Source organism: Diceros bicornis, chromosome 8, assembly GCF_020826845.1.
Source record: "Diceros bicornis minor isolate mBicDic1 chromosome 8, mDicBic1.mat.cur, whole genome shotgun sequence".
Lineage (NCBI taxonomy): Eukaryota > Metazoa > Chordata > Mammalia > Perissodactyla > Rhinocerotidae > Diceros > Diceros bicornis.
The window spans coordinates 11,645,529-11,667,202 of NC_080747.1; the positions used below are offsets into that span (position 1 = coordinate 11,645,529).

Genomic DNA, 21,674 nt, shown 5'->3' on the forward strand with positions numbered 1-21,674 from the left:
TTCATCATAATTCATAATTTGACTTTAAACTTGATGAGAATAATTTATTTCCTTTATAAATATTTGACCCTCTACTGCCATGAATGAAATTCCCCAATGCAAATTTATATGGAATTAATATCATTAGACCAAACCTAGGGATAAGCAGGAAGCCCAGCTCCTGAGACTCGTGCTGTGAAGTGTTTTGGGGCCTATTGACCATTTCCAGGCTTAATATAACTATTAAGACTTCAGGGAATTCATTCTTCTATCGCCTCTTCTTGATAACACTATTAAAATTCCTGTTATCAATCTGATTTTCCACAATTGATGTCTCATCTCTTTTAGACCCTGTTTTTTTTAAAGCCTTTATAAGTCTTAGAAGACCTAGACAACAAAATTCTAAATGCCACTTCCACCCCTACCCTCACCCTAAACACTAATGTATAGATCAGGTAAGCTATATATTAAACTATATATATATATATATATATATATATATATATATATATCTGTGTACACACACACACACATACAGGTAATATATGTGTAAACTATACATACAGGTAATATATATATATATAATATATATATTACCTGTATGTGTATACATACAGGTAAGCTACATATAAACTAATATACAGGCCGAGGAAATCTGTAGGGCTTTGAGGTAATTGGAGCTCATGGACAGGTTAGGTCTGCAGTAGATTATATAGCTAAATAATGACAGTAAAATGACAGGCAAATGAAGTTGTTTTATATAAAAGACTGATGTAAGCCTTATATCTATTGATTTATTTCTTGAAGTGTAAATGACTAGAAGTTGACAAGTTTGTTTTTCCCTCTTTTTATTATAGGGGAGCTAATATTGTATTCTCACTTTGTAGACATACTTCTTTATATTAAAGCCTTAGTATAAAAGTAAAAATATATTTTGTAAACCTTCTATAATAGAATGTATTTAATGATGTGAAGGGTCTTCTTTTGATCTTTGTTTTATACTTTTGGGGACACACTGCTGACAACTTTTAATATATATTTTGATTTGAGATTTATTCAATATCAAATTTTTCCCAGGCCTAAAAAGACATGAACATGAATTAAGATCTTAATTTTAACAGTCAGTTTTTGGTTTACTGCTTTGTTTTCATATATTCATTCTAGTGTAAAAATACTCATTGTTTACTCAGATTTAAGGGGAGGAGTTATTTAAAAACAAGTTGTGGATTTTATCAAACTGGTAGTTTCTTATGAAAAAGAAGTTGCAGTATTTTTTCTTCATTACAAGTTATGTAAACTGCTAGTAATACAGATTTAAATGCCTCTGTGCTTTATACTTTTACAATATTTAACATATATACTATTCTATGATGATACTACTAATAATTTGTATCTGAATCCCTCTTACCCCAGAGTTGGAGACATAAACTTTTAGATAGCTGTTACAAAATATACCAAAAGGATAGAAAGCATTATTAGCTATAATATATCATTAATCATTTCCTCAACTAAGAGGTTTGAATATGGATTGATTTCTTTGCATTCTATCTAAGCTGTATAGGCTTCAGAGTATCAATCAAAAGATATTGTTATATCTTTTCACTCTGTGTCTTCTAGTACTTTTCCATGCAGGGCTTGGTATAATGTGAATTGGATCTAAATAGCTATTTGTTGGACTGTGTATGCTATATCACTCTTTATAAGTAGAAAAATAAGGATTTCCTGTTAATTTCACGGTTCAGATGATATATATAATAAAAGTGCTTTGTAAATGGTAAAACATCATGCAGATGTTATATGGTGACATTGTTGTAGCTCTTAAAACAAAGTAGCACTAATTTCCAGATGCCCACATAGTTTTTCCTATCACAAATATTTGTATATGTGGGCTTATTTTTAGTTCTGACATTTTACAATTTGTCCTTTGTTTACATGCAGCAAGGAGTTATGGGCGAAGACGAGGTAATTCATTTCTGTTTGCTATGGTATAACTGTTTCTAATTGGGTTTTACTGATCAATGTTATGTAATTAATTATTCCAGATTTCTTATGCAATGTCTGAAAACTCACAGAAGAATTGTATGTTGATTTGAGCACTTACTTGTTGTCGAAGTTTTGAATCCTAAATCTCTTAACCTTTAAAGCACCTTTTCATACTAATATGGTTATTTAATAAATTTTTCCCTTTTAAACTGTCCAGATTTTAACTATTTTTTAAAAAGTTTTTATACCTTTTAAAATAAAGATGCTATTTATAGTTTGCTTAAGAAATATGTTTAATAAATGTTAGTGAAGGTGACATGCAATATGATTTTTCTGCTCTCTAAATCTATGACTGATTATTTTATCTATGGCATATAATTTACAATTCTAGTTTATTAGTTTTATGTTTGACCCAGTTAAAAATAACAAATACCAAATAGATTATTGTTAACACTGATACATAGAAATCATGTTGCTAATATTTCTGTATCTTCTAAGAATATAATCCATTCTCTCTCCCTCTGTCTCTTTCTGTAACACACGCGCACACACACACAGTTTCTTTCTCTCTCCCCCACAACAGTCTTCCCCTCAGGGTTCTTGTTATCTTAAGGAAAAAGCTAGCACTGTGTGATCCTGGCCTATTCAACTTCCTAGGAAAGCAGCTGACATTTTCTGTGGCTTAAACTGTGCCTCTTTTTTTCCATGTGCAGAATTTGAGAGGGAGAAAAGTAGATGGGATGAGAAGAAGCAAAAGTAACTTTATATTTTTAGATTACCCTCTAAGTGAACAATAATCATGATATTTATATAGAGAGTAAGTGCCAAACTAAATGAAAACGATGTTCCTTGACCCCTAAAATCTCCTTTGCGCCGTGGAGTATAGACAGTAATAATACATAGTGCCTTTTGATAAATTTTTATGTGTGCGCCAGGGTTTCAGTTTCTTTTCATCTAGTCATGAGTGCACGCACTTTGAAAACAAACAAAACCATTTGCCACCATTGATGACAGAAACTAGTATTTTATATTCTTAAGTAGTATTTCCAGTTTTGTATTTCACATTGTTTGAATTTAACATTTTTGGAGTCTTTTTTTCCGAATGCTTTACTGAATCTCTTGGTTCTTTAATTTTCTAGCTAAAAAATTAGAGGATAGAGAAATTCAAGACTTAGAAAACTGAAGCTGAGTAATTTTCTAAAGATTTTTATTAGCAACTGAGAAGAAAGGGGGAAAGTTTAGAATTTTAGTACCTATTTTCAGATCTACAGACTATCTTTTTTCACTCTGGTATTTTAATATGGAAATTCAATTCTCTTGAAAAAACCCACTTACCAGCCTGTGATTTTTAGGTGTTTTTGAAACTACAGAGCAATTTAGGATTCTTTTCTTGTTATACACTTTTCATCTTTTAGCCTTAGCAGTTTATGTTTAATCTAATTTGGCATACTGTAGTGTAAATATCATGATCTAGGAAGTTCTTAGGAGCAAGGTAACAGAAAGTCATGTTGTTGTTTATCTTCTTTTATCTTGGTTCAATAATTGTAGACTATGATTATGATAATAATAATAACATGAATATGATATTTATGATGATAATAGGAAAAAGCAAAAGTTTCTGCTTTTAGATAAGAACTTGCTACAACTCATATATATCTCTATCCTCTGAGAGCTGTAAAGATTTTCTCTTCTTCAGAGCTGCCTCCCAGCATTGGAAGAAAGAAAACTCACACATGGTTTTAAGGCTTCTAGTAGAAGCTTTTTTTAGGACAGAACTGACAGTCATCACACTTATTTGGCTTAATATTGGGGAATAACACCTGAATTTTACTCTCATATCATATGGTATTAGTAATTTTTTTAGTTGGTCCTCTTTGAATAGTAGGAGTCTTCTTTTAAAATTTTGATTTTGATGGTAAGATGAGAAGTATACCCATTAGAAATAGCTATTGAGAGATTTAATTTTAATTTGAAAATACTTTGACACTGTAAGTAATACAATATTAAAAAAAAAAAAAAACATAGCAAAGGAATGACTCAGAAAGGACTAGAAGTAGCCTGGCTCTCTTCCTATTTCCTACTCATTTTTTCCCTTTTCTATGCTAGATACAATGTCAGTATCAGACTGATAACCTTTTTTTGTTGTTTTGTTTTGTTTTTGCTTGAGAAAGATTAGCCCTGAGCTAACATCTGTGCCAGTCTTCCTCTGTTTTGTATGTGGATTGCTGCCAGAGCACAGCTTGATGAGTAGTGTAGGTCTGCACCCGGAATCCGAACCCTCGAACCCAGGCCGCTGAAACGGAGCACACAGGACTTGACCACTACGCCACCACAGGGCCGGTCCCTGACAACCTTTTAACCACCAAGGACCCCCATTTAGGCTTCATATTTTAGATTTGGTCCATGAAAGGAACTGCATTTATTCATTTATTTAGTCATTTTTCTTTTCTATAAAAAAAAAAATCTCATTCATATCAGATCTACTCTTTGTGTGGGATGTGTCACACTGAGTTGATATAATTCTTGTCAAAAATAAGACGTTGCTCTTTACCAGTGCCATGGTGGGTGAATGGTCTTTCTTCACAAGGCATTTTGACTTTGTAGTCCAGTTTAAGAAGAACTATTTTTTTCTTCTTGCAGTCTCTGACTTATCTTGAAGCCCAGGCACAGAGTCACTGTTTTCATTTAAAAGATTTCTCGCTTGAGTGCAGTCAAACCAGATTACTACCAAAATAACTTTATATATTTTAATTTCCTTAATAATGTCAAGAACTTTGAATCAAGTTGGCTCTAGATATTAATATATGAAATATACCTGAGGCATAATCACAATTTAATTACACTGGAAGTAATTAAGAAAGAGCAAAGATTTCTTTCCTTGCTTTTCAGTAGGAACCTGCTCCTACTCCTATGTGTCTCTATACCCTTAGAGCCATAAAGAGTTCTTCTACTTCAGAGCTGCCTGGGGGTCAGGATTAGGAAGCAGGAAGACTCTCACATGGGGAGCAGACTTTAATATGTGGAAAATTATCTATCTTTTTTATTTATTATCTGTTCAATATTTCTTCCATTCCATCTGAAACTGAACATACTGACTGGCCTGGGGTTGGAGTAGGGTGGGGGTTGTAAGGGAGGTATGAAGTGAAAGTTAAGCTCTCTCTCTCCACTTGAAATATTTCTATATTGCAATCTGTCCCTTTAGTAAAGGATTAAAGGGCTGCTATGCTCCAAAAGGAATAAAAATATATAGAATATTTTAAATAATAGAAATATAGAGCTTATTTTAGTTAATGGTACCAAACACCACAAAGCAATCTTTTCTAGCAGGTAAACGGAAAGCTTAAGTTCGTAGATTATACATGGAATGAGAAGATAGGAGAAATAATTTTAAAGGGAGTAAAATTATGGAAGTTCAGTTAGAGATGTTGGATTTATTCATTGTTGTGTGGCCGTTCAGTTTTATGTGCTGTAATAAATAAGGTATTATTTATAATACAATATACTATGTATTGCTTTAAAGTTGACCCAGGATTTTCTGATTTGATTAGATTTGATTTGAACTCATCTGACTCTTAAACAGTCTTGTGAAGTAGCCAGACTACGTGTACTCCCCCTAATATCACCACTACCAAATCCTTTTATGATGAATTCAAGGCTGAAATCCTTCATCTTTGATAAAGACTTTTGATAACTGTCAGAAAATGGGCGAAGTCTCCAAAGCATGAAGAAAAGCCAGGGTAATACTGTAAGACAAGGGTCAGCAACCTATGGCCCACAGGCTAAGCCTCCTGTTTTTGTAAACAGGTTTATTGGAACACAGTCATACCCATTCATTTACTTTTTATCTGGTTGCTGCAGAGCTACAATGATGGCCAAGTTGAATAGTTGCAACAGAGAATGTATGGCCTGCAAAGTCTAAAATGTTTACTATTTGGCCCTTGACAGAAAAAATTTGCTGACCCCTCCTTGAAGAGACTGACTCTACCTACTCTACACCTATACCCAGCCATACCAATTTTTAAAAGAAACAAAACTTTAGTGAACTTAATTTTAAGGCAAATATATTATGTCTAGAAATTAAATTAATTTACAAAGACATACAGGGTACTAGGTTATAATTATTTTTTAATTAAATATCTTATTCATCTTCTATCAGAGAAAGACAAACCTATTATTGGGGCAAAATCTTTTTAAGTAATAAGTGTGCCTTATGGCTCTTTTCTCAGTTCTTTGGAGAAGTATGCCTGATCAGTGATTCTATGTGATTAAACAGATGGTGCTTGAGAGAGATCAGTCTCAGACCTGCTTCTGTTGTTTTGATAGTTTTTTTGATCCTTGCATATTATATAAAAATCATTCCATCACATTGGTGGATTATCTACTTCAATAGAGTAGCTGCTAGGATCTTAGAAGATGGGAAGAATATTCATATTCATCCTTAATTTATAGTGGTTTGTTTTGTGTTTCTTTTTATTTTTAGAACAACACGAAATAAATAGAAGTACAGGATAACAAATTGAGATCAAAGAACCATGCTTAGATTCAAGCCATAAATTGACTCATTTTGTGCAAATGTTTTCTTTTCCTTTCCTGCCTCCCCCCATTGATATGTTGGGAAATGTCTTTATTCTGGGCTTCCAGAATAAGCCTAAAATCTGAAAAGTCAGTATAATTATTAATGTTTGGGCATATTAGCACAGCCACTGGAATCAGAGTTAGTGATTACCCCTAACTTCTCTAACTGCATACTTGTGTGCTGCACGTACATCTACACACACCGGGAGACCGGGTATTAGAGGATAACCTTCAGTCTGTCACCCAAGCAATATAGTCGTAGTTTAACCTTTAGCTCCATCTTCAGTTTAGGAAACTCATAATATAGTTTTTATTATTGTATAGAGCAACAGTTTTTATAGGAATGTAGAAAAGTCCCATGCATTCTCTAATCCTTTGTAAAAACATTTTGAAATGAGTAATTCAAATCATGGTTATCCATAATAAATTAGGCTCATATTTGTGGTGGTTGCTGTGTTCGTCACTGCAAAAGCTTTGGCAATTTTCTGCTTTTGGAGAAGGTATATTTTTAGTTCTGTTATAGGAACATATATCCTATAATGTTGCCTTCATGTTAGAAGGATCTTGGTGACCTATTAAAGAACCCTTGCAACATGGAAGCCATCTCATACTGTTTCATTGGCAGTGATTGGGCAATTTTGTTTATTTCTTTTTTGCTCTTTCATCTCTTATTACTTTCTCTATAATCTTTATCATAACTACTATTGTACCTTTAAAATTTTTATTGTACGTTTTAGTTGGCTAACTTAGTGTAAGCTATTTTACTTGCATTTGTAAGTAGGGCTTTTGAGCACATAGTTACTGATGTCTCCGGTTTTCTATATTTTACCTTGATATGGCCTTTGGAATGTTTCTGTGCTTTTGCTCAAACACATATCTTCTACTTATGGAGCTTTTTCCCTCTCTTTTCTCCTCTACCCTTTTCTGTCTAAAACTATCCTACTCTTTGTAAATCTCTTGAAGAACCCTTAGTTAGACTCTCACTCTAATCTTGGTTATAACTAATCTCATATTGCATTGTATTAATTCTCATATTTTCTATTTGTACTGTTTCCCATTACAAAACTTTAATTTACCTTTCATTTGTATGTGTGTATGTTATATACATGTGTGTGTGTGTGTGTATGTATGTGTACATATTACATACATACCTGTGTGCATGTATATACATTTGAAGTCTGAATCACTGAAGTAGCATTTTTATGTAACAATTCTTCATTGTTACCTTGTAGTATGGTCAAGAATTTTGAATTGAGTTTATTTCATAACAATAGCTAGAGGATATAAATGAAGTGTTTGGTGTCAAGATCAAGTGATAATTTCTAAAATAGACAGAAAAAGAAACCTACCACTTCAAACAATGCAACTCTAATTGCAGTTTAAAATCATTTTTACTATAGGGCTTGCTAATCAGTATCCTTAGAGTTTGTTGCTGATTTTAACAGCGTGGAAATCTCATCTTTAAGATTATTTATCTGGAGAAATAAAAACACTTCTAATTTTTGTGGTAAGAGTCTTAAGAACAACCATATGAGCTCTGCTTTTAAAAGAAGAAAACATTTTAAAATTTTGTAAGTACTTTTAGATATTTATGAAGTTCAGTCTCAAGTTAAAGAGAAATTTAAGATGACTGTTTCTTTTTATAGAAATTGTATAAAAGAGAAATTACTATCAGTAGTTATTTCTTTTTTACTGGTGAATAGAATCATTGTATGAATATACCACAATTTGTTTATTCATTTCCCTATTGATAGACATTTGAGTTGTTTTCCATTTGGGGTCTGTTATGAATAAAACTATCGTGAACATTTTTGTATCCTTTTTCTTTCGTGTGTGAGTGTGTGTGTGGGCACAAGCACTCGTTTCTGTTGGATGTATAACCAAGAGTGGAATTGCTGGTTCATAGACTAAGTGTATATTTAACTTTATTAGAAGCTACCAAGTAGATCACCAGTTTTATACTCCAACAGAGTATGAGACTGACTTGGGATTGTTAGCCTTTTAATTTTATCCTTCTGATAGGTATAGAAATGGCATCTTATTATGGTTCTAATCTACATCTTCCTGATGACTAAGGATGATGTTGAAGCACCTTTTTATATCCTTGTAACCAATTCCATTATATTTTTTTTGTGAAGTGCCAGTATAAGTCTTGTGTCCATTTTTAATTGTGTTGTTTGTCTTCATTTATGGGAGTTCTTTATATATTTTTGTCATATTTTCTAGTAGTTCCTTGTCTTTTCACTTTATTATTTTACTATCTTTTGATAAGCGGCAAAATATTTAATATTGTTGGAACATCAGTTGTTTTCTTTCATCATTAGTGTCTCTTGGTCCTACGAAATTATTGCCTATCCCTAAATATCATGAAGAAATTCTAGAAGCTTTATTGTTTTAGCTTCCACATTTAAATCTATGACCCTTCTCGAATTTATTTTTGTATATCATGTGAAAATAGAGTTCAAGGTTCTTTTCTTCCCCCCCTCCAACTGGATATCCATTGCTCCACCACAAATTATTGAATAAAATCTTCCTTTGCACATTGAACTGCATTGATACCTTTAAAAAACATCAAGTGACTGTATATGTGAGTCTATTTCTGGACTCTGTTTTGTTCCATTTATCTATTTGTCTATCTTAACATCATTGTCACAGTCTTAATAGCCTAGTAGCTAACTATTAAGTCTTGAAATCTGGTAGTATAAATCTTCCAACTTTGTTCTTTTATGTGATTTTTTTTTTTTTGACTGTTCTGAGTCCTTTGATTTACCATAAATTTCAGAACTTGCTTATGAATTTCTAGAAGACAAAATGTGATGGGATTTTGAATGAGGTTGTATTAAATCAATAGATAAGATAATTTGGAGAGAATTTACATCTCACATGTTGATTTCTCCTTTCTATCCATTTATTTCAGTCTTTTAAAATTTCTCAGCAAATTTTTGGCATTTTCAATGTAGAAGTCTTGCATATCTTTTGCAAAATTTATTCCTAGGTATTTGATGAGTTTTGATGACACAGGAATGGCAATATTTTTAATTTTTTCCCAATTGTTTATTAATGTCATTTAGAAATAAATTGATTTTTGTGAGTTGACTTTGCATTTGTTCCCTAGCTAAATGCAATTATTTCTAGTAGTTTGATTCTTTTAAATTTTCCATATACAATCATTTTCTTAGCAAATAAGAACAGTTTTACTTTTTCCCTTGAGAATATTTAAGACTTTATTTTTCTCATCTTACTGCACTGTTCTACCTCTAGCATAATGTTGCATAGAAATAGTGAGAGTGAACATCCTTCCAAAGCATTTGATAGTTTCTCATTAAAGATGTGAACTCTGGATTTTTACTGCTGTTTTATCAGATTGAGGAAATTCATGCCTATTCCTAGTTTGCTGAGAGTTTTTTTTTTAATCATGAATGGCTGTTGAGTTTTATTAGATGCATTTCCTACATCTGTGGAAAGGGTTGTATAGTATTTCTATTTCCTGCTGTTAATGTGGTGAATTACAGTAATCGATTTTCAAATGTCAATCAATCTTACGTTCCTGGGGTGAACCCCACTTAATCATGATGTATTTTAATTTTTTATATATTTCTGGATTCAATCTGTCAATATTTCCTTTAGGATTTTGGTCTCTGTGTTCATGAGGGATATTGGTATATAGTTTTCTTTTCTTCTAATGTTCTTGTCAAGGTTTAGTGTCAGGGTTGCAAAACCAGTTAGGAAGTTGAGCCTTTTAATGTCCTTGGGTTCTGTGTTGATTGATGTCCCCTTTTTCATACTTAGTATTGGTAATTTGAGTTTTCTTTTTTCCTTGATGAACTTTGCCTAGTGGTATATCGATTTTATAAGTTTTCAAAGAGCCAACTTTTGGCTTTATTTTCTTTTATGTTAGTCTCTGTTTTCTATGTCATTGATTTTAGTTTTTTTATTTCCTTCATCCTACTCTCTTTGTATTTAATTTGCTATTCTTTTTCTACCTTTTTGTGGCAGAGACTTGGATTATTTATTTTAAGCATTTCTTGTTTTTTAATATGCAATTAAAACTATAAATTTTCCTCTAAGTATGGAAATTCTCCTCTAAGTACGTAGCTTTTGCTACATCCCACAGATTTTGTGTTTTCATTCTCATTCAGTTTCCTTCTTTTGAGGTGTAAAGACCTGAAAATATATCCTAATTTCATAGCAAAAAAGGGGAAAGGTAATTTAATTTTGGTTGAAGACTGTTGTAAATACTTTATTCCAAATCATTTTATAATCAAATTCTACTTCTCTCAGCACATATAATTTTACCTTTATTGCCAGTTATTTTCATGCACTAAATATATGTGTGTATCATTCGTAGAAAGCATGTTTAAAGTATACTGTACATGAAAGACATAATTATTTAATGGTTCTTTTATAATCCTATTAATTTGGGTTATAGGGAGGCATAATTGGCAAGGTAAAAAGTAGTATTTTTGTTGATGCAGTATACTCAGTTAACTCCTATTTTAAATGAATATTTGTAGCTTTTATGGCTTATAGAAAGAAAGTGGTCATGACTTTCCAGCAGTGAAGATTCTTGTTGGTATGGCTAGTGTGTGATAGGTTCTTAGCCTTTCCGTTACATCCTTTGTTCAGCTGAACTTTAGTTAATAGATTTTAGACATACAGATTATAGATTTTTGTAGTTCTACTAACTGTAATATTTTATTTATTATAGTTAGAACATTATTATAGTTTGTAATGTAGAATAATTGTTAAAATGTAATGATAGTATGAATATACTTACAATATTAAAGTTAACATAAAAAGTTTGTCATTTTTGGGTCCCTCTCTTTCTGACATTGGTTATATAGTGATTTCCTTTGTCACTGAATTCAGTATTTCTATTTAGACCCTAAGTATTTATGATCTATTTTTTTTTTCAAGATAAAAATCTATTAGAAAGACTTCGTTTATTGTATATATGGAACTGTAAAATTTGTGTTGTGTTAGTGCACTTTAAAGTGAAATAATTTTCAAAGTGTTGGCATATCGGATATAAATATAAAATTTGGAATTGTCGTTTTTTATCAAAACCTAGTTAGTATGCATGTTATTTCTCTGCCTCATCTTATTCCTTTTTAAACATAGAATTATTTACTTAAAGTCCAGTCTTAGAAAGTTGAACCAGTTATTTACAATTAATATTATTTTTAGTGGATCTTGATGAGGTTCATTTTGTTAAGTAAAATAGTTTCATTTTGAAGATCGCCAAGAGTGTTGACGTTTGTTTTTCATTGGTCCTTATTTCTGATAGCAAAGGTATTGAGAAAGTTAAATTAATATTCACAAAGTTACTCAGTGAACATGAATATCTTTCAGAACATCTTTTTAAATTGAATTTGAGTCCGTAGAATAATTCCTGTTTCCTATACCAGATATGATCTTTCTCCCTCTTTTTGGTCTTATAAACTTCCAATTCTTATTTCTAACATCCAGCTAGCTGTAATTCACAGACATGTAGCCCCCCTGTTTCTCACCCCAACCTCCATTCTATGCAGGCCATCACGTTTCAGATTTTCTTTTTTTATATTACTTTCATTTTTATGTGTCATATTTTTCAAGATAATATTTAATGACATCTTATATTGAATATTTATTACTTGTATATATTAAGGCACATGTTAAAGATTGTAGGCATTGATTGTCTCTTCATCCAAAAAAAAATCCTTCACTCCATCTTGAAAGGAAAACAACTTGTCTACATTATTATTTTCTTTTTTTCCTTCTCTAATAAAGTTCTAAAGAATCATCTTCCTTTGATGTCCCTACTTTACAAAACTCTATATGCAGTGTGACTCCCACCCAACTTTACTTAAAACTGCTACCTTCAAAGATCACACCTGTCTTTATAACACAGTTGTCATTTTTTTAAATCGTTATCTTAACATCTTACATTGTTACTTGATTGCTCTTTTTTTCCTGTATTACATTAGTTTTCTTTGGCGCTCTGTCACAATAATATTTCAGCCTCTCTCTTACTTTTCTTACCACTGTTTGTTTTCTCAACCTCCTCGAATGTTCCATTTCTTCCTGGTAAGTTTCCCAAAGAACTGTCCTCCTCATTTCTCTTTGGAGTTTTTACCAGTGATATCACAAGGAACCTTGAACTATCACCTCTGTGGAGTTGACTTCAATTTATATTCTTGGAAATGTGACTTATTTCCTTTCTCTACTCCATTTGCAACCTCCTACCATACATTTACTTCTGAACAGCCTGTCAGCATATGAAACTTCCCATATCTAAAATATATTTCCCTTGCTTGTGCCAGTTTCTGGTCTTTATTGTCCATGTATTTAGTTAAAGATTCTAAAACCTTCTGGCTCCTCCTTTCCGTTCTCTTTCTCTACTTTGCTTCCCGTCTACTTCCTACTGCTATAGTTACCTCCACTGTCATCCTCCCCGAATTTTTTGAAGAACTTCTCATCTTCTCATTTCCAACCATCTTAACCGTATTTGCTAAGATATGTCTTCCTAAAACACGAGAAAAGTTATAATCTTTCTTGAATCCCTGTATCCAGTTGTTTTTTGTTCATCACCTATTAAATAAAATGTCTCCTTTAGCCTAGCATTCAAGGCTAAGTATTCTGGCTAGCCTCAAAGCACTTTTGTCGCTTTTATTCCCCTTGTTTCCAACATGTTTCCAACATGTTTCAGCCAACCTTAACTACTCCCTATTTCTTAAATAAATTCATTTTTTCCTGCTTTCTCTTCTGTTTTTCCTTCCATTTGAAAAATTTACTCAAAACCATGTTTTTACAAATATTTCTACTTATAAATATCCTACCCTTTCTAATACCCTCGGTAAGTACCACTGCCTTTCTCTTTTTACCACAAATGCTATCCAGTTTCAGTTGGGAATTTAAGAAATTATGCATTTATTAGCCAGACTACTCCCTTCCTCCAGCACACTTCCTCTGCAGCACTTTGAAGCTTCCTTATGGATGTGTGCCACAGTTAAGTGTATAGATTTTATCTTTTCTAAATGTGTGTTTCTTGAGAGCAGAACACTATATTTTATTAGATTGTTTTATATTTTTGATCCCTACAGAGTCTAGCATCAGGAGTACTGCAGAGATTGTACAGGATGTGCCTTATACAAGGGTGCACCCCTGAAGGGTGGCTCAGATGAGGACTAAAGTCCTAGAGGGGATGCCTTTTTCTGCTTTGCACATGTGCAGAAGCCTTGTCTACCCTTTCATATAATCAGCACATGTGTAATAAATTAATCCAAGACCTTATATGCAAGTATTACTTGTTACCTTTGTCCTTACTGACTGCAATCTGCAAGTGGTTTTTTATTATATCCTCTTATCTATTTAGTCTGTGCCGTTTCCTTTCTGCCACCAATTTCTAAAAGGTTTCTCCTGTTACTCATTCAGTCTAACCATCCCCATACATCAGATTCTTGCTGCTTTCCATAAAAAATTGAAGCAATCTAGTTTTTGTGGTATAATTGTTGTCATATGACTATGTTTATTTCTAAGTCATTCTTCAGACTGCTGCTCTCTCAAATCCAAGTAATTAAAGCTTTAAACTATCTGAATTTACCTTGATCTTTTCTTATGCCTGTGTCACCTTCAATTTTTTAAGCCTTTGAATTTGTCATTGCTGTTTTTATGCTTGACTTTAATTAATTATTTTCTTAGATCTGAGATTTAAGTTATATTTGTTCTTATATTTTAGGTCGTTCTTCCCTCTTTCCAATAGATGATGGCTTGCTGGATGATGGTCATAATGATCAAGTTGGTGTTTTAAATTCACCCACATGTTACTCAGCTCATCAAAATGGAGAGCGAATAGAACGCTTCTCTCGAAAAGTTTTTGTTGGTGGTCTTCCTCCAGATATTGATGAGGGTAAGGTGACAATTTGGACTTTGAAAAAAACCAAAAAACAAAACGTGACATATAATGTGAAAGATGGTATGAAATTTTTTGCCTTTGGAGATTTTCAGTTAGAGCAGATATCCATCTCTGTTTAAATATTTTGTAACCTGTTGAAATATGTAAGTAATCAAACAAATAACTTGTTTAATGTTTGTTTCTTTACTTTGTATGTTGCAATGCATGTTGTTACTGTAAGCATTTTTTGTAAATAAGATTTTTATACCCTGGGTCATATCCCACTTATATTTTTAAATGTAGAACATATTGAAATATATAAAACTTTTTGTTTTATATGTCTGTATAAAACTTAAAGCCTTAAATGATTGTAACACATGCACACACATAGTAAAATAAAGGTACCCACCATGAAATACTACCTGCAATACATAACAGTCAAAAGTATAATTTCTTTAAAGATAAATGTGCTCTTAGAAACAGGTAAGAAAGAGGCTATAAAACCCAAAAGAGTAATGGAAACAGAACATAACCAGGAAATTCAGGTTATACAAAGGCTAGTAAACATATGTCAAAACGATCGTGTGTAATAATAACGAAAGAAAAAGATTAAAAATACTGAAATCATCTAATGTTTGTGAGGGTGTGGGAAATCTGCCACTCTCGTTCACAACTAATAGATAAGATATTGCTATATTTTGGGAAGTTTTTCAGTTATGATTCAAATATCCACAAACTTATTCTAAGTATTAATCAGGTTTCTATGTGATGAAATAACCTAGAACATAGTGGTGGATTTGACCTATATGTGCTTCAGTGAAGCTACCTGGCATGTGTCCACCTACTGTCAGACCCTAATATATTTTCAAAGTACTATAGCTTTTCACATCTTGTTTCAGCAGACCTTTTTTTTTTCCTATAAGATTTTACTTGTCAAGCAGTAATGAATCTCTTTATTTAACTTGATATGATGTTGGCATGTTTTTCAAGCCAGTGATATTTATGGTTTGGTATACTATAAATCCATTAGTATGCATACAGTGTTTCATAAAATTTTAAAACTCACACTGAAGTAATTATTCTGGCCAATGTGCTGCTTAAAAATGAATTTATTTTGACTAAAATAGCTATTTATTTTTATATATTCTTTTAATAAAGATATTAGACATGTGTCCAGTGTTCATATTCTAGTTTATCTTAGATTATTTGGCACTCTTAAATATTAAATCTTATAAAATATGGGATTGTTTTAGAATGAATCATTAAAACTAATTCCTAATGCATATTATTGTACTTTCTTAAGATGAAATTACTGCCAGCTTCAGAAGATTTGGGCCTTTGGTAGTAGATTGGCCTCATAAAGCAGAAAGCAAGTCCTATTTTCCACCAAAAGGTAAGAGTTTTTATTGTAATATTTGCTAGGGAATCAGTTATATGAGAGCAAAAGAGACAATATCAGTTACTTTGTTTTCTTTTCTTTTAGAATTGAATATCATCACATCTTTATATAAAAACTAATAGAGTAATCTGTGGAGGCTGGTAGCATGTGTCAAGTGAGGCAAAATGGACCTGGGAACTATTCCAGTTTCACTTTAAGCCAGTCAGGAATCATAAGAGACTTGCCGTGTGCTCTCTGTAATGATTTGATGGTGATTTCAAAGACCCAAATCAACAAATGTTTGAGTATTTTCTCTGTCTAAAGCATCATTCAAAGTAACTTGGGTACAGACATATAAAAAAGTGCCTCTCTACTCAGTGAAATTAAGATCTATGTAAAGTGAGAATAAAATATAAACCTATGAATAGTTTAAATATTGCAAGATTTACGTAAGTGTTCCAGATAATAGCAGATAACAACAGAGCAGTATTAACTCTGTCGGTGGATTAGGTAGAGTAGAAAGTGACTGGTCAAAAAACCCTCAAATGCATAAAGAGATAAGATGTGAAGAGGATACCTAGTTGTATTAGTAACTTGTTGCTAGGATACTCCTATGGCTGGTCACCATAGTACAAGAATCACAACTCATGCTCACATTCATTTGAGCAAAGCAAGACCAGTAGGAAGAGGAAGTATCCCCTGCCCACAGTGAGCAGGGGAGGTGAGGGGAGAGAATTGAATATGAATCCAGTCAGATTGCTAATGGCAGATTCTCTGAAGTGAGTAAAAGAAAGGGGGAGGTTGAAAAACTAAGGCTTTTCTTTGAACATCGTTGAAATATAATTTTAGAAAAAACAAGACACACTGTTAGTCTCATGGCTGAGTGAATTTTCAAACCTAGAAAAAAGACTCCAATAGATCTGTTAAATGGTATGATTTTGGTTCTGGGAAAGGAAACATGTTAGAATAGTTATTGGCACACAAAAACTGTTAAAGGTTTCTGGTGATGAATTATATGGGCCATCTCCACTATTTGCCATTGAGAATTATAGAACCTCCATTACTAGTTCATGTAGTTTTTTAGAGAAATGAAATAATGCAGTGATTTTTTTTTTTTTATAACTTTAGATCTTATACTTATGGAATCAAGAACATCTTTTGAGCAGGGATTCTGGATCCCAGGCCTCTATCAGAATCTGATTAAAGCTATGGACTCCTCTCTATGTACTCTAAATTTTCATCCGATTTTGGAGTTTACCATCTTCGAGGTCCCGAATCGATAGTTTAGAGAGAAAATATAGATGTTCATTTGTTAGCTTAGTTTTAATCTGTTATTGTCCACAGTTTTACTCTTTTGTCCCTTTATAAAGTTTATTTTATTGAGTGTTCAATAAAAATACCTATTAGTTTCTAATGTTCCTGCCTAAGTTACCGTCATCCCTTGCCTGGACTACTTCAGCCTCATGACTAGTCTGTCCCCATCTCTGGCTCTCTCCCTTTTTTCTCTCACAGTACAGCTTGAGTAATTTCCGAAAGCTCATCTGATGGTGTTACTCTTTGCCCCCTGCTTAAAACCCTTCTGTGGTTCTGTTATTGTTAGGGTAAAGGCAAAAATGCATGTGCCCCGCCCGCCTCCTCCCTGCCCCAGCCCCCATATCCCTAGTTTCTTCCACTGTTGCTTCTTGTTTCCTTCTGATTCTGAAAACGGGCCTTGCTGTCTCCTGCCTTAGGGGTTTTGTGTATGGTATTCCGTCAGCCTGAAGGCTCTTCCCCTGTCTTTTCATCTGTATATTCTCTACTTAGCTTAAGTATCAGTTGCTTAAGGGAAACTTTCAGGACCCACCTAATGAGGTCAAATTCTCCTGTTTGTCAGCTTCCCTAGCTCTGCTGTCTCTTTCATAGCACTTGTCACAGTTGCAGTATTACATTTTTACAACTTTACAATATGTGATTTTTTATTAATGTCAAATTCTTCCAATAGTCTGTAAGACTGTGTCTTTACTCATCTTTGTATTCTCAGTAATTCATGGATTGATAATTGCCTAATAGATAATATAAATAACTATAAATACTATTGGATAGAGAAATTACTCTGACCTGAAGTAGATGAGGAAAGCTTCGCTGAGAAGTTTTGAACTAAATCTAAAAGGTACTGTGCAATTTAGATAGATAAAAAGGAGTTGAACAGAATTCCAGGCAGGATTTGAAATATAATTTTAGAAAGGAATTAGAATGGGTTTGTGTGGAGACAGATACACATTTTTTGCATGAGCTTTTTGTTCATATAAGGGGATGGTGGACCCTTAGCCTAGAAAGATGGGTTGCATAAATTTAATGAAACAGAATAGTTGCTGTCTTTGTTGATGTTGTTGCCATTGTTGTTGTCTTTGTGGTTTTTGTGGTGGTGGTTAGTTTATTTTCTCAAACTGGAACAAAAACAAAAAAATTAGCACTGGCAAATGATAGTTTTTTTTGGTACAATTATAGTTAATTGTAGCCATTGCCAAAGACCAGTGTTTCCAAACCTTATACTGTCAAGCATTTTTGTCATCGCTGCAATTCACCATTTTCCATGGTTGGGAAAACACTAGTATAGAAGCACCCAGTTGGTGTAGCTACCTTGTAATTAAGGCAGTGACTTGAGCCCTTGGATACTGAGCCACACATGTACATATGTGCCCTCTGCAGTGAATGAGGTGCACCCTATGTGAATATTAGCTGGTTCTAATAAATTCTAAGGAACTATTAGATGATGTTTTTGGTCACAGTATTTTAATAATTAATGGCTTACCTTAGCTAGATCATAATTTACCTGCCATGTTGCCTAATTAATTTTTGTGATATAAACATTTCTTCCCTAATAATCACAGAAATAATTAAGCAATTAAAAATGTTGAATTTAAAGTTAATTAAGCAACATTAAAATATTAATATCGAAAATTAATATCACAGGGGCCGGCCCGGTGGCGCAAGCGGTTGGGTGTGCGCGCTCCGCTGCGGCGGCCCGGAGTTCGCTGGTTCAGATCCCGGGCGCGCACCGACGCACTGCTTTGGCAAGCCATGCTGTGGCGGCGTCCCATATAAAGTGGAGGAGGATGGGCACGGATGTTAGCCCAGGGCCGTCTTCCTCGGCAAAAAAAAGAGGAGGATTGGCAGATGTTAGCACAGGGCTGATCTCCTCACAAAAAAAAAAAAATTAACATCACAACTTTAACGACATTAAAAATATTGAATTCAAAATACTATTTTAGAAAATTGGTCTTATATCCCCTCAATTATTACAAAGCAGTTATAGCTTTCAAATCCTTACCTTGTATCAAAATTAAAGGCTTCACTTAAAGAAAACCAGTCTTCATTTATTTTTCAAGCACATTTAAATTGTTTCTAGCAATTAAAAAGGTCTAAGATGTGTTTTTTTAATCTTGAATGATCATACCTTCAGAAGTTTCTATTTGTGTAAGTTTGTTTGATGGCTTATTTATGCAATCTGATAATTTTATTAAAATGAAGTACTTTTGTATCACATCAGACTTTTGTGGCAATAAAAGCCATTGTTGGCAATAAACTGTGTTTTTCGAGGTTTACATAAAACATGACTTCACACTTCCCATTGCATGATGGAGCAGACCTGCATGGCCTGCTTGATGACTTCATATTGGCACTAGATTACAATGTTCTAGTTTGTTTGCATAGAAATCTTGTCAAGGAAAAGAGGTACTTTGAGGTCATTTATAGTTATCAGCTGCGGGTATAGTCACAAAATATTAAACTTGAAATGTAAATTTTGATGTCATCTTTTTATAATGAAGTCATTCTGCCTGCTGGGTACATGATTTTTGATTAAAGATTGACAATTAGTTGTCACAATGAAAGGAAGAAGGGCATATTTCCCACAGGTACAGAAATCTAAGCAAGAGCTTGGATCCAAAGTCCATACATAATCTCTAGACTGTTTGAAAAAAGTGTTCTGCTGTTCATCCAAGTTGAGACTTGATTTAAAAGTTCTGACCCATTCTGAAGGAACACATTTCATTCCAACCTCCCTAGAGTAGTTTTCTTAGTATCATTTGGAAGTTGTCAGGTTGACTGGGGAATTTTCCCTCTACTTATGAACGTTCCTGGCCCTTTCCAAGTGTGCTCCTGTCCAGAAGTACGCTCTAGAGCTTGTCTTACCCTGAGGGCATTCGTAGGAATCTCAGCTCCTGATACGCTCAACTGGTTAATCCTGCCAAATCTTTAAGACAGTGTCATGAAAGACCTTGGGGCTGACCTGGATTTGAAATTACTCAACCAACTGCCTGCTTATGTGACTGACTTTGAGCAAGTAATTTAACCACCTGACACCTCAGTTTTTATTTTGATAAATGGGGAACAATGTTTCACAGACTTTTTGTGAGATCAAATGAAATGATTCATGTAAAGCTCTTAGCACAGTACCAGATAGTAAGTGCTCTATATAAAGTAGCTAATTGATTTACTGGGGATCTGTTTTTGTGTGTATTCCATAGGATATTGTGTTCTCCTAAAGAAAGTTTAATGGTTCTGATTCTATTTGATAGTATTTTTTTCTTTTTCAAAAGCATGTATTTTCTAAACTGTACTTAAATTTGGAGTGAAATCACTTACCTTGACATATTACCTCATTTTTAATGGTTATTACAGGCTATGCATTCCTTCTCTTTCAAGAGGAGAGCTCAGTTCAGGCACTAATTGATGCTTGTATTGAAGAAGATGGAAAACTATATCTGTGTGTTTCCAGCCCTACTATCAAGGACAAACCAGTAAGTAAATACTACTTGAGCTTTAGTAAAAAACTGTTTTGAAATGCTTATTAGTGCAAAAAAATTTTAAACTACCATGTTAAGAGTTCAGTTTTTAAAAATTCAAGTAATTTATAGTACCTAGATAAAAAATTATAACCATTTGTTTCCAAATCCAGCTATCCCAAATTTTGAACAATAGCAGGACCACCATTTAACTGGCACAAAACAGCATAAACTATCAAGAGAATAAGACCCAATATAGTGATGTCATTTTCTTCCTAGGTTCAGATCCGTCCTTGGAATTTAAGTGATAGTGATTTTGTGATGGATGGTTCTCAGCCTCTAGATCCTCGAAAAACAATTTTTGTTGGAGGTGTTCCTAGGCCATTAAGGGCTGGTAAGTAGAATGTTAACAAATTTTGTTTAAAAAAAATAATAATTTAAATATGAATTAATTCAGTAAACATTTGATAGCTATTGTGTGTATGGCACTATTGGGCGGCAAGGGGCAGATTCCTCATGCTCCAATAGTTGCTCATTACAGAATTCTGAGACAAATTCTGAGAACTGTTCTTGAAACCATCAAGTACCTGGAGAATTGGGCACTTATCTATCAGTATTAACAGCTAACTCCAAGCAGACTCTATAAGAAGAATCTACTCAAATATTTCTCACTTCTTAAGTTGTAATCTCTAAGATATGAGAATTTTGAGTCTGTTTATTTTATGTGGGTTGATTCTGATATCTGAAGAAGAAATATGGATTTTTTTTTTAAATAGCACTTAGATAAGTGAATAATAAATTTCTATTCGTCAATAACCAGGAACCAGAGATCTACTTAAAGATGTCATATAGGAACATAATTATAGACATAAATGCCCACTGTACAAGCAAGTTTTATGATACCATGTACCCTGTGAAGTGTGTTAGTGCCTTCCATCACTGAGAACATCCTCTTCCAATATGGGAGATGTATGTTAAAGAACCATTCACACAAGTAAATACTTAACAGAACATAACTGCTACAAAAGACTATAGAGAATAGAAGAGCACATAGCAAGAGAATGTGATGTCATCTGATATTTTAAAGATACTTGTATTTAAGCTGACATATAAAGATTGA

At 33.2% G+C, this 21,674-nt stretch overlaps 1 protein-coding gene across 14 annotated transcripts in view; it reads left to right on the forward strand.

The window, feature by feature from the left end:
* The window catches only part of CPEB2 (cytoplasmic polyadenylation element binding protein 2), a 67,312-nt gene that overhangs the window by 34,388 nt on the left and 11,250 nt on the right, over positions 1-21,674 (forward strand). For 8 of the 14 annotated variants that reach the window (XM_058546745.1, XM_058546747.1, XM_058546752.1 and 5 more), the window contains 5 exons: positions 1,918-1,941; positions 14,255-14,425; positions 15,714-15,803; positions 20,451-20,569; positions 20,834-20,948. In XM_058546745.1, the coding sequence (XP_058402728.1) occupies positions 1,918-1,941; positions 14,255-14,425; positions 15,714-15,803; positions 20,451-20,569; positions 20,834-20,948 (519 nt within the window). The remainder of the gene's footprint in view (positions 1-1,917; positions 1,942-14,254; positions 14,426-15,713; positions 15,804-20,450; positions 20,570-20,833; positions 20,949-21,674) is intronic. The other 6 variants (XM_058546749.1, XM_058546754.1, XM_058546757.1 and 3 more) reach the window with 1 other exon arrangement.